Source organism: Excalfactoria chinensis, chromosome 2 (genome assembly GCF_039878825.1).
Source record: "Excalfactoria chinensis isolate bCotChi1 chromosome 2, bCotChi1.hap2, whole genome shotgun sequence".
Taxonomy (NCBI): Eukaryota; Metazoa; Chordata; class Aves; order Galliformes; family Phasianidae; genus Excalfactoria; species Excalfactoria chinensis.
Window position 1 is genome coordinate 115,144,647 of NC_092826.1, and position 13,164 is coordinate 115,157,810.

The following is a 13,164-nucleotide window of genomic DNA, read 5'->3' on the forward strand; positions in this document are numbered from 1 at the left end:
TGGTTGTGGTTGGTAGAGACCTTTAGGATCAGTCCCAGTATAATTCCAACAACGCTCAGGATTTGAGAAAATGTTCCTAAAATTGATGAATTGGGTTTGAATTTGATAAGTCACTAACTGAGTTAGGTTATGTTCTGTGCCTCCCCAGTGTCTTTCCATTAGGGATTGAAGTCACTTTTTATTAAGATGCTGTAGTTTTACACAGACATTGATTCAAACAAGGGAATCGGGATCAGAGAATCACAGAATGGTAGAGGTTGGAAGGGACCTCCAGAGATCATTGAGTCCAACCCCCCTGCCAAAGCAGGTTCCCTACACCAGGTCACACAGGTAGGCGTCCAGGTGGGTCTTGAATATCTCCAGAGAAGGAGACTCCACAACCCCCTGGGCAGCCTGTTCCAGTGCTCATGCAAAAAGAGGAATCCGTATTCTTGCATTCCACTCAGTTCTGTTGTGCTTTTTTTTCCTATGCTGTTGCCATGGGGAAGCATATAAATATTTGTATCACAGATTAATTTACTTCTTTTATAGGTGGCATGGAAATGCAGATTAAAAATGGTAACAAAAGTAATTGTAGGTGGGTTTTACTGTGTGAAGTCATCTTTTGGAATGGCTTTAGGCACAGACTTAACAGCAGCAAAGGAGAGCCAGAAGGTGATGCATTAAAGAAATCCGACAGCTCTGTGCTGTGGGATAGAAATCGAATGAAAGCATCCACTGCATTTGCAGTGTTCCCTCTTTTCCAATGGTTTTGGTATTAGCAGGTGTTTGCCATTCTATCAGCCTCTATTTTTGGGGCCAATTCCATGAAACCAAATGCAAGAATAAAAGGAAGATCTTGATCTAACAGTGCACTAACATTTTATTCTCCACAGAATTAGTTGTAAAACTGTGCACACCTTGTGACCAGTAGGTAGCTTCTCCCATTGGTGAGGTGAACTGCTTTCATGTCTTCACAACAAGTTCCTTTGTGTCTGAGATTATCCCAGTCCTTCACTGCAGTGAGCATGTTTCTGATGTGAATTTCATTGCACTATCGCTGAGTTTACGTGCTTTTTCCTTTCTCTTCTCTCACAGCAAATGAAACTGGCTGCTGAGTCACTGAAGGAGTAAACACAGAGGAATGACGATGACTACAGCAGTCACATGTGGACGTGGGTACTCCTCGAGCCTTTGTTTATGATGCTGCGTAGCTCTCAGTGCACACCTGCTTGTATGATTCCTGGTAAATAATCACTGCTAAAGTCTGTGAAGAAGATCATTTTTCCTACTCCTCTATTTTTTTCCCCTACGTACACCAGTTTGTGGAGCTGACACTACATGAAGCTGTCCAGTCTGCACAAGGTCTGGTTGAAGGCTGCCAGACCCACCGCACTTCACCTGATGGAAAACAGAGCTAGGGATAAGCATCCTCAAGCCAGCTGGAGACTTCAGCTGTAATCTTGTGAAAGAAAACAGAAAGAAGAAGGTGTGGAGCAGCGCTTAATTCAGTGCTGTGCCTCTTGGGCCCGTGGCCTGCTTTGTCCCTTTATGATGATAGTTAATCAATCCTCTTCTTCATTCAACTGCTGATCAGCTACTTTTTGCACATAGCAAGTTAATTTGCATTATGTAATGAAATATGATTGTTCCTGACATAACCTGAGAAATATCTGAACATAAATATAAGGTGTGCATTACATGCTCCTCTGTGCTGTTTACCTGAATAAGAGTGAGTTAAAGTCTTCCCAAAGCCAGGTAAAAGCATTGAGTAGGAAACAGTACTGAGCAGTAACTTATGAAGATTAAGCAGCAGATATTTATGTATTGATTTTTTCATTTACATTTGCTTTTGGTGTCACTTCCTCGAGCCTTGAACCACAGTGTTGTAATAATGGCTGTTCTGGTTAAACAAACTCGCAGGAACAGTGCAATTAAACACGACACACCAGTACCCATTTGCCCAGTGAACATTCATGTATTTCTTTTCACCCCTGCATTTCACAAACCAGTCACTTTCATAACATTTCATCGCTTTCTGGCACAGTCACAGGACCAGAATCTCCCCTAGCCATGGGTAATCTACTTTCTCCAGCTGTGACCTTCATTTGCAGTAGGTGCACCTTACCCATGTGTGACAGACCTGGGGCTGGGTGTGAAGTTACCCTTGCAGATTTCTGCCCTGTGTTTGCTCCTGCATGGTTATAGTGAGGAATCCGGTGGATGGTTCCTTTTGATATGTGAGCCTATACAGGCTGCTGTGACTGGAGCCTGCTGTCGTCTGCTCAGTACTGCTTTCAGAGTGTGAAGTGGGCAGGTTTGTGATGGCAGCTGCATGGACCATCTCTGAAAACGCCCCAGGATTGGCTGGAAAAGGAATCAGGTTGTGTTTCAGCTGTAGTCACATGAAAGAAGGAAGTAATGGCTCATGAAAAGCTGACTTTGTACTTGTCTTTGTAGTCGTTGCATTCTTCCAGTTTTCTGCAGCCCAACAGGGAAATCTGTGGTAAAGTTTGGGTACCTGGTGATGTGAGCAACCTTGGCAGCTGTCCTTGCCTTGAGCAAATCCATTCACTTCTGCTCAGTCTTCTTATCTAGAAACGGGGATGATAACATTCCTTGGGGTGGATTCTCTGCCTACAGCCAGGTGGTGTGGAGGCACTACAACCTCCATAGCGTGTGAGTGAGGAGTATGGCAATCCTTTGTGTTATGGAGAGTAGTTTGTCCTGGAGAACTCACTGTGCAGCAGTTGCAATGCTAAAATCATAACAGAGCATTTTTTGTTCATGGGGAACTATTACCTGGATGGTGCTGTGTTGTATTTTGTCACCGAACTGCTCCTGAAACATGAGAAAGAATAAATAAGGTATTTACTGGTGACTGCCTTTTGCAAGCTGTGTAACATGTATCTGTTCCCAGTCTGAGGAGCCGCATGTCCAAGGCCTGTGGGAGTGGAGGCGCTCGTGTCTCAATCTTAGGGAGAAATCAAGGCTGGGATTGGTTTGAAGGAACACCCAGTATGGGATAAAGAGCATGTGGGAGCAAGTAGCCTGTTCCTACCCAGAGAGCTTGACTTTTACATGGCTCCTTAGCAGCAGCAGTAACAGTGCAGAAAGCTGTTTTTAAGGAGAAGTGCAATCAATCACAAATTAATGGTGATGGAAAAAATTCCCTCCTCAGGTATGGTTTCAGTTGCAGGTCACAGCATGTGGCCCAGGCAGGCTGCTGACTCAGGACCTCTCACTGGCCTTGCTGACCTGCAGCCCCTCCTGCAAACATAAGGACAGTAGAAGAGAAAAAGTTCCTATTTCAACAGGCAAGCAGTTCTGAGTGGTTTAACCTACTCTGAGCTGGGGGTACTGAGTCATACCTCTCACTGAGCAGCTAAAACCTCAGTGCACTACTTCCCTCTTCAAGTAAACGAAACCAGCAGCCCCCCTTCCTACTGCTGCCCTGTGCACTCTTTCCTTGGCATGGCTCTCCCGTGTGTTCTTGTCCAAGAGCCTGTCAGACTGATGGCCTCCTACCATAGAAGGTTGGCTCTCTCTGCACCTTGTGGCTTGTTTTAGGACATGGTGAGGATGGTGTCTGTCATTGCAGGTGTGATGCAGGTGATCCCTGGCTCAGTATAAGAGAACTCATCAGCCCTTTGGGCTTGCAGGCCTGCAGCTGAGCTGAACTGCTCCCAGGCCTCAGGCATGTGACAGCACTGGTGCCTAAGGAGAAAAACAGCTCTGTCCCTCCTTACCTCCTCCAGTCCAGTATTTCTCAACAGAGAGTAGGAGGGGGAAGATGTTACACAAGGGCTCACTGAAATCGGCTGCTGGGAGATCTGACATGACATGTCTAAGAGACGAGTGAAGCCCTTAAAAAAGCCCCATGTATTTTTTCACAGGACAGTTCTACCACCTGGGAAAGTCAATGGATTCTTTTTCTTTTCCCTTCTAGTGTTGTAGAATTCAATCTGTCACTATTTCAGGGTTCTCAGCTCTTAGAAATTGCTATCTTTTGCATTACCACACAAGCAGGCCAAGGTAGGTTAACCTTTAACAAGCAATTGCAGTTTCAGCCCAGCCATCCCTCAGAACAGCGTTCTTCCATGACTTCGATGAGTAAGCTGGCTTTAGTCCAGCTAAACAAATGAGTCACGCTCATGCTGTCCCAAGTATGGTTATGTTAAGATGTTACTGCTCAAACACCTTGTACTGCGAGCAATAATCTAGCATTAGTGTTAGACAGCTCTGCTCTGATTTACCCATGTCAACTGTGCCATTGGAAAGGCTGTCACTGTGCCCCAGCTGTCTTCTGTCATTTTCCAGTCACTCAGGGACATCCAAGTTTGGTATAACTGGGCTGGCACATTCCTTTATTTGCTCATGATGAAAAAAGTCTGTACATACAAGTTAATAAGTCATGATTGTTTGCTCTTCTCTTAAAATTTGAGGGGAGAGAGAGATTGGTTGCATGCTCCCCTGCTGAGGCACAGGTCGCTGCTGCTACTGCCCCATTTTGCACTGACCAGGCTTCAGCTGTGCAGTGGTCACAGCTACCAACGCCTATGAGTGCACCCTCACACAAAGAGCTGATCGTAAAGCAATACTACGCTGCAGCAGATACAGAGAGGAAAACGATGCTGGTAGAGATTGATCCTGGTGCCCTGGGATGCCCAGCCTCTCTCTTCTCCATGAGGTATCACTTGCAGTTCTTTCTTGAGTCACCAGAGAGGAATCTGTTTGAGGGCAGAGCAGTTACATGCACGGACAGATACAGACAGCAATCAGGCACTTGCAGGCAAAACTGGGAGAGCAGTTTGGAAGCACAGTTACCAGCTGTGCTGCTTCCCAGCTCAGCTCAACCCGAAATGCTTTTCACAGTACCTTGAAAGAAGTTGATCTACTTGAAAGTGTTGATCTACTCGCTCGATGTCAAGGCTCAGAGGTTTTAGGTGATGACACTGACAGCCTGTGCCTGTATTTCAGCTTAGGTGCTGCAGTTGTTCTCAGTTCTGTACTGATGCACTTTAGACCAGGTGTTGAGATGTTTATCAGTGCATGGCAGCCCAAATACTGCAACATGAGGACACCGCAAAGCAGCTGCAGTAAACAAGCAGTGTTTGCTGGCTGCTTAGTACCTGTGATAGCATACATTCAGACAGTGCAGCACCTCACGGTGTGGTTTTGTCTCTTCCATGGATGATGTGGGAAACAACAGCTTTGTCTCCTTTCTGTGCACAAAGCCAGCAAGCCCTGATACTTCCTTTTTTGGTTCTTTTCCCATTCATACCATTTTATACTGCAGAGAAGAACAGTTCTGGGTTAAGGCTGGATTAAAGGCGTGTACTCTGCCCTGCTGAAACTTCCGCTCTCATATTTTGTATTTACAAGAAGATCAGTTAAAAGGCCGCCTACAGCCATGGCAAACTGGTATGCAGCCAATTATTTTACCTCAGAAGACAAACCTGAGACAAGTGAAGCACCTTCTTTCCAAGGCATCACAGCAAGGTGGACAAGATGCCATGGATGTGCGCATGGCTGAGGCTGGTCTCTGACAGACACACAACCAACATTTTATCTGAGACTTCGAAACCCTCTGCGTTCTGTACCGCACAGCCTCCTGCTGCAGGAGAGCACCAGCCAAGAAGGTGAGTTGGACAGGATCATCATGAATGGTCTCCAGATGGTGTGAAGTTCAGTTCACTAACCACTCAACTCCTTAAATCATGTTGAAGTTCCGCCTAGGAAACAAACAACAGCTACCTTTCCCTATGGCATCTGCTGAAGTAGCTTCCTGCTTAACATGACACCCTATAAGCCCAAATAAATAAGCAGTTTATAACTCTGCAAGAGAATAGTGCTGGGTTAAGCACAGGCTGCAAATAAATGTGCAATCGCACACAGAGGCGTGTGGGCTTCCCTTTCTGCCATCCTCTGCCTTCATATATAGCTACATGAGACCTGGAGGGGGTGGTGTTGAAGTGGCTGTCCAGCATCTGCAGGTAGAAGAGCACGGTGCGTGCTGCACGGGGGTAACAAACCGCACTGACATGCACAGCGTAGGTTATGCATCAGTCGAGATAGTACTTTTATTAACTGGATTTTCCATGTCTGTCACACATCATGAATTTTTATACAATGAAAAAGCCAAACACTGCTGGAAGCAATAAGATCAGCTGCTATTTCTGTACCCTCTTAACACACACACACACACACACACACACACACACACACACACTCTCACACTCACACACACAGATTCTTTCTTGGTGAGAAACTCTTACATTTCTGTTCGTTAATTCTGCTTATTTATACTGCTACTCTTAAAATCCCGTGTCAAGATTGTCACATCTTACATACAGATGAAGTTGCTAGAGGTACATTATTTTATATATAATATATACACACATACAGAAAAATACAAGACTAATTGTTTTTGCACAATATTTAATTTATACACTACTGTAATTATATGCAACTTTTAAAGACACGTTAAGGGGTACAAGAAACTGTTTACTCGCTCTAAGTAATAGTTTGGTCCAACATTATCTTAATGTAGTGGTTATTCTCGCCCTCCCTTTTACATGACGACATAACACGACGTACACCACATGCACAGTCATTCACCTATCAACGGATGGATCAAGGACGCCACTCAGACTAACATCTGTACACCCAGAGGTCAACCAACCATACACAACTAGTAAGGCTATAATACAACTATGCAGCATAAATGGTCAACACCGCTGTTCTAAAGTGAGCACCATATATACATTTGTATATAAAAACACGGGAGACAAAATACACCTGGGGTCAGTTAAAAGGTGCCATTCCAAGGCTGTACATCATATCAGGAAAGAGTATTTACAATGCTTGGAAAAAAAAAAAAAGCTGCAACAAATAAGTTTATTGCCAATGCCCTTTATAAACTTTTCTCCTACTTGGATGTTATGCTCACTGTCTGTGAACCACACATCTAATTTCTGGCCCTTTAGAAGATCCCTGCTCAAAAAACGTCAAGCAAATATGTTCTATGGCTTCACCCACACATCTCTTCTTGCAGTTTTTCACTTATAAATACCATGCTGACTAAACTGCAACTCTCTCTTAAAACTCACTTAAAAGTAAAACGCTTATCATCACGTCCCTGCTTAGGAAGCAGAATGTGAAATCCCTGGCTAGGCCAGCCCCTCAGGATACCCCATACAACTCAGGTTCTCTTAGTAAAGTCTTTTACTAATTGAGAAGAGCTGTCAGCAGCTGTAGAAACTATAGCCAAGCGTGATGCAGTTCTTTGGTGCTCCACTCGCTCTATGGCAGCCATGAAATGCGTCATATTCGACCATTCTGCAACGTGACAAGATGCTCAACAGTGTAAACTCCTCTCAGACATCCAACGTCTGGCCAGGGCGCTGCTACATAACACCAACGGTTTGACCAGCATTGCTTAGAAGACCCAGTGCACAGCATGAAAAAATACAACATTCTCACCCTTCCCCAGAGTAGGAATCTGCAATATATTTTTAATCTAGAGAATAAAATTCCACAAGTTAGTTAACTTATCTTGTCAAACGTACCCACTGGTACGCAAATACTCTACAAGACCTCGCCGTGGCTATGAGAAACCCAACAGAAAGGCAAACAGTTGTAAAATAAATACTTTCCTATAGGCTATTTTTACTGGTATCAACAAAAAGCACGATTACTGAGGGAAAATAATGGGCATACGTATGGGCGCACAGCAGTATTTTAAGTCCTACAAGAGTCTGATTTGATCATGAGAAAAATGCAAATGATGGGAACTTTGTCACCTTGAATCCAATTAAAGCTCTTCCATCCCTTATTGCCTTTTGAAACCTCCAGGAGGCAGGGAGAGGACAGGGAGGAAGGCTCACAAGGTAAAAACCTAACATATTAAGCGTGATATACTAATAACGAAAGTAATTCATACAAATACTTTATTTTCAGTTAGCACGTAAAAACTCAGAAGTAGACTTAATAATTTACCTTTGTTATATTAAAAAAGATTGTCTGCTTGAAATATTAACATATTTCTATGGGAAAAAAAAAAAAAGCTGCCTTACAAATCTACTTGCTTCTTTAAAACACAAAAAAAACCCACCCAAACCAACAAGATCTTTTCACTTTGATCTTTGAGCTACAACTTTACCCATTTCATAACTTAAGACAAATAGGTGTGGGTTTAAAATCATATTTCAAGATCGCTAATTTTCAGTGCATCTTTGCTTTGTACAAGCCTTGGAACATCTGAAAGCTCCCTGAAGAGTTTTCAGCATCAAAACATTATTGCTTTGGTTCTGTTTCAGACACATAGAAGTATGCCACATATCACAGATTTTAGATAGCACAGAAGGTCAGAACAAGAATTAACATTTCACAAGCAAACAAAAGCTTCTCTCTCTCTCTCTCTCTAGCTTAAGTGCAGAACGTGAAACTTCTAAGTGCTCCATTTACATTGGGATCCGGATCGTCATTTTAATTTAATCCAGATCTTCCAGAGTAAAATTATAAACGTAAAAACTACACAATAAAATATTGTTTTGTTGAAAAAGAAAAACATAATGGCTAGCAGCATGCAAAGACCATGCATTGTCATATCATCGAGCAAACACAAAGTTAAAACGTAATAAATAACTGCTCAAAGCCCACTTAAAAATCTTAAGACAACAAAAGGGTTTCAGTGACAAGGTGTTGACAGCTCCGAACAGGAAGAAAGATGCCGTCGAATAGATCAAGCTGTTAAAGTCAGGCTGCTGTCAAATGACATGACAACAACTGGTTTGACTGGAGGTACACAGCAGGCCCTCCTTTGGGTTCCGCTGAATATTCACAGAAATGGTCTTTTCACAGAGAGGTAGTTGTAGCACGTTATTTTTCAAGTTCCTGTTCTTTATTCGTTCCAATTCATTTGCCGTGTCTGACATCTGGTCAGAAAAGAACTTCAGGCTGCCCAACGCAGAAGCCTGGTTGGCACTTCCACTGGAACTTATACACATTTTCCACGATGATTTCTCCTGTACTTTCACACTAGAAAACGTCAGATTGTTCTGAGGATCAATAATGTATTTAGTGCTGCCGTGAATCTGCGAACCCAGGCAAAGGCTCATTAACTTCAGGCTTTCAACCAGATCCCCGGCACTTCTAGACGATAACTGCATTGAGTTCCCAGACCCGGCGCATCTACGAGTGGAACCTGAAGTGTTGTTGGTGCTGCCGCTGGAGTTGCTGGAGGGACTTCCCCCACCTTTGTTATTATCACCCGGGCTCGTTTTGTCGACTCCTCCGTTCCCATTACTTGGTTTGCTTTGTCCACCACCATCTCCTTGGCTGCCTGGTGGCCCCTCGCTGCTATCCCGCCTGTGCCAAGAGTAAGTAAACCCACTATCTTTATCGAGGCGCCTCCTGCTTTCCGAGTCATCATCGCTTGTTTCTGAGCTACTGCAACTAGAGCCTCGGCCCTGGCTTTTCCTCCTGTGGTAGCGCTTGTGCACCGTGCTAGGTGAAGCGATATTCATTTTTAACCTGCTCAGCTTTGGGGGTAAGTTCTCGTCCATGTCAAACTCATCATCCGACTCTCCTTCCTCAAAGATCTGATTGAGGACTGGTGCGCTCTTTCGCGAAGTAAGACGGTTTGTAACTGAAGGCTTACGGCGCAGAACAACTTGAGTAGAAAGAGAAATAGGCTTCTTGTCTTCTTCATCCTCCTCTTCATCTTCTTCTACTCTGAACAAGCACTTCCGGCCACTCGTAGTGGGTTTCAAGCTCACCGATGGAACTACAGAGAGTGCCGGCCCAGCTAACTCAGGGATCTCTTCTTTCTTTGCCGACTCACCTGCAGCCTTGCTTCTGTGACCATTGAGAACGTTTTCTGCCGTGCGAGCTGGAGACTGGGGAACAGTTGCATGGGAGAGAGGAGAAGCTGTAAGGTCATCCTCCAGATCCTGGGGGACATCGATTTTTGTCGGCCACGATTGCCTACGTAAATATAAAAGATAAAAGTCATCTAAAGCAATACAACAATTTAAATAATTGCATTTCCAATAATCTGAAGCAGGCATAGAAACACCAGTGCCATGGAGGGTGAGATGCAAGGTGGTTCGGGTACGAGGTGAATAAAAGTGGTCTGGAATATACTTAAGCTTTTGTTATTTTTTTCCCCAAAGTATTCTTACTACAAACAACAGGTTAAAATCAACACAAGTGAGGCTGAAAAGCTGAGTCAGAAGGAACATTCTCCTATTTCAGTATGTTTCACTCAGACTAAGCTCTGTTCCATGAAATCACCTTTTATTTTAATCGTATGGTTCAAGGTTCACTTATTAGACCTGACCTCAACAACAGGAATACTGCAGCTGCATGAATTCAGGATTCAGATTGCTAAAGAAACCAGAACAATCAAAGTTCAAACTGTATGAATGTCTGCCAAGCGTTAATCTCAAAATGTAATCCAAGAAGTGACAGTTGAGAGGAAATCAGGTTTACCATCAGTAGTTGATGTCTTTTTTACTTCAGTGTCTAAGCTGGTGCCTAATGATTTATATTTCACTTTACATGTAGGAGACACAGTGTAGTTTTCCCATCATATATACAATAAATTAAGAACAAAGACTGACAGTCCTTCCCCTCTACCTGTTATTTTGAAAGACTGATCCAAAAGCACCACCTTAATGCTGATGGGGCGTAAGCTGCACATTTCTTGTACAGAATAAGGATTTTCTTCTATCTTCTCAAAAAGTTATCCTGAAGTTAAAAGAAACTTCTTTTCCTCATCATGTGATTTTGCATTAGCTAAAATAACCTACCACAGCAGACGAGAAGCAGTGGAAAGAGACTTCCGCTCACGTATGGGTGATGTAACACGACAATGCCAACCCTATTTTGGGGCGTGCCACCAGAAGAAAACTCTCCAGCCCATACAAGAACCAAAGTATGGCTGGAAAGCCTAAAGGAAGCAGAAAAGTTTCATATCAGGTGTGACCTCTGGCTATTCTCACTAGTGTTCAAGTGTTTAGAGTTAACAGACACATCTGTATTAGAACTGCATTTGCTCAATGCTCCCACTGTAACTGCTGGATAGAAAAGGATCCTCAAGTGTGAGATGCCCAACTGCTTGGGTGCCAGAACTCAGAACTGCCCTCCCAAAGGTATCAACTTTGGAGAAAACTGCTTTCTTAAAGCCAACATTAAAATCCACCAACCCTAACTGCAGATTTTGCTTTGAGGTGCAGCCTTCAGCTTCACTTCACAAACTGGTGATAAGAAAATCCCCCAGGATGCCTGTAACAACAGCACCTGGCAGCCACCGCCCAGCAGCCCCCAGGTCTGTGTAAACCTATGTAGTCCAACCCTTATGAGAAGCTACACAGACCCCTGTCCTGGAGCATAATGGGTTGCCAGTTAGACTTAATTCCATTAACCGCCACCCTCTGGGCATGGCCCTCTAGCCAGTTCCTTACCCAAAGAAGGGTATACCTGTCCAGGCCACAGACAGCCAGTTTCCCCAGAAGAATACTGTGAGAGACCGTGTCAAAGGCTTTGCTGAAGTCTAGGTAAACTACATCAATGGCCTTTCCCTTGTCTACCAGTCCAGTCACCCAGTCATAGAAATCAGTCAGCTGCTGGCTGGGCCTGATGTCCTGGACATCACGCACATGCCCCGTGTGATCTCACCCACAATGATCTGCTCCATAACTATCCTCAGTACCAAGATCAGGCTGACAGGCCTGTAGTTCCCCAGATCCTCCTTGCAGCCCTTCTTGTAGATGGGTATCACATCGGTAAGCCTCCAGTACTATGCATATCTCACATAGTAGCCCACATTTATCTCCCTGTCTTCCTCCATATTGTGCCCAGTAGGTTCAAGGTGAGCGGGCCAGAAGGAAAACTCCAAATTGTGAGTGATTCGTGTTTAACTTTTACATCTTCTAAACTGTCAAAATGAAATTAATGCATCACTGTTGTTCTTACCATAAGATCACCCTAGATACTTTCAATTTAGAACTATCACTGAGCAAAGGAGTAACTTGAATGCTACCTGAAACTAATGCAAGAGTTGATCAATTTATGTGGATCTACTTGTCATGCAAAGGAAATTCACTCTGTTAGCACAGACTTTTAACTACTCTGTTCAACGTTATAAAATCGTACCAGGACTCAGATTCAATAAATCTATGTGTCCCAGTTCCTCATCTAACTGGAGCAGTTGCTTTACAGAAAAAGCAATGCTGATACAAAGAAAAAAAACTAACAATTTAAAAGCAGACTTTGTAGGTTTAGAACTCATTTGAACTCTGAAGTTTTCCTCTAATTTGTTTTATAACTAATACTTACTATTGGACACATTTGATGTTCTAATTGGATTTCTTGTAAAAGAGATCGATGGATGTAAGAGGATAGAGAGAAGTGCTGAGCAAAAGGCATATAGTACTGACCTTGAAAAGAGGTAAGCTCTGTAACACAAAGCCTTAGACCATTTAAGTTTCTGCAGATTAAAACCTGTATTGGCTTGCAACAATAATTCTTGTAAAGCACTTGTCACCATGCCACGTAAGATAATGTTTCTTACGTGAGTGGACATAGAGAGATGACCCTTATGTGCAGCAACTAGATTTCAGTCCACTATAACACACAGTCTCATCTCCAGACGACAAATATGTTGATAATAACCACTGTAAGATTCTGAAACAACTCATTATTCAGGTAGAAGGAAGGATATTCAGAAGTGATTTATTTCAGTCCTCAAAAATCTCAGCCTAAGTCCAAAGTAACAGTCAAGGCAGATGATGCGTCTAGAACCTGTTTTCCACTGTGCTTACCTTTACTTTGTAACAAGCACTCTTTTGCTTTTAAAGATTGAATTTGAGTAAAATATGGATATGCAGCAGAAGGGAATCACGGTATTCGTGCTCTTCTTTCACTCTTATTACATGGCTTTCACTGCATGCAAGTTGCACAAAAAGCCCTCTGGCATGAATGACCTTGTCTTCTTTGCTACATTAACAAACCTGAAGGTAAGCAGCAACTGAAGCATTTAGTGTTCTTCTCTCACTAATAGATGAGCTACCAACAACTGCTATTACAGCTAACAGTGGTTACCAATAACATCTTACCCAAGCCTTAAAGGCAACTTTCTGAAAAGCCTGGAGGTCAGAGGACAGAAATTAATGGAAA

The 13,164-nt window shown here is 43.3% G+C and overlaps 2 protein-coding genes across 7 annotated transcripts in view; one reads left to right on the forward strand and one right to left on the reverse strand.

Annotated features, from left to right (window-relative positions):
• The window catches only part of ANO10 (anoctamin 10), a 124,760-nt gene extending 121,900 nt beyond the window's left edge, over nt 1–2,860 (forward strand). For all 5 annotated transcript variants that reach the window (XM_072328355.1, XM_072328352.1, XM_072328356.1 and 2 more), the window contains exon 13: nt 1,078–2,860. In XM_072328355.1, the coding sequence (XP_072184456.1) occupies nt 1,078–1,113 (36 nt within the window). In that variant the 3' untranslated portion in view covers nt 1,114–2,860. The remainder of the gene's footprint in view (nt 1–1,077) is intronic.
• Nucleotides 2,861–6,039: 3,179 nt separating this feature from the next.
• The window catches only part of SNRK (SNF related kinase), a 36,192-nt gene continuing 29,067 nt past the window's right edge, over nt 6,040–13,164 (reverse strand). For both annotated transcript variants that reach the window (XM_072329119.1, XM_072329120.1), the window contains exon 7: nt 6,040–9,969. In XM_072329119.1, coding sequence (XP_072185220.1) covers nt 8,751–9,969 — 1,219 coding nt within the window. In that variant the 3' untranslated portion in view covers nt 6,040–8,750. The remainder of the gene's footprint in view (nt 9,970–13,164) is intronic.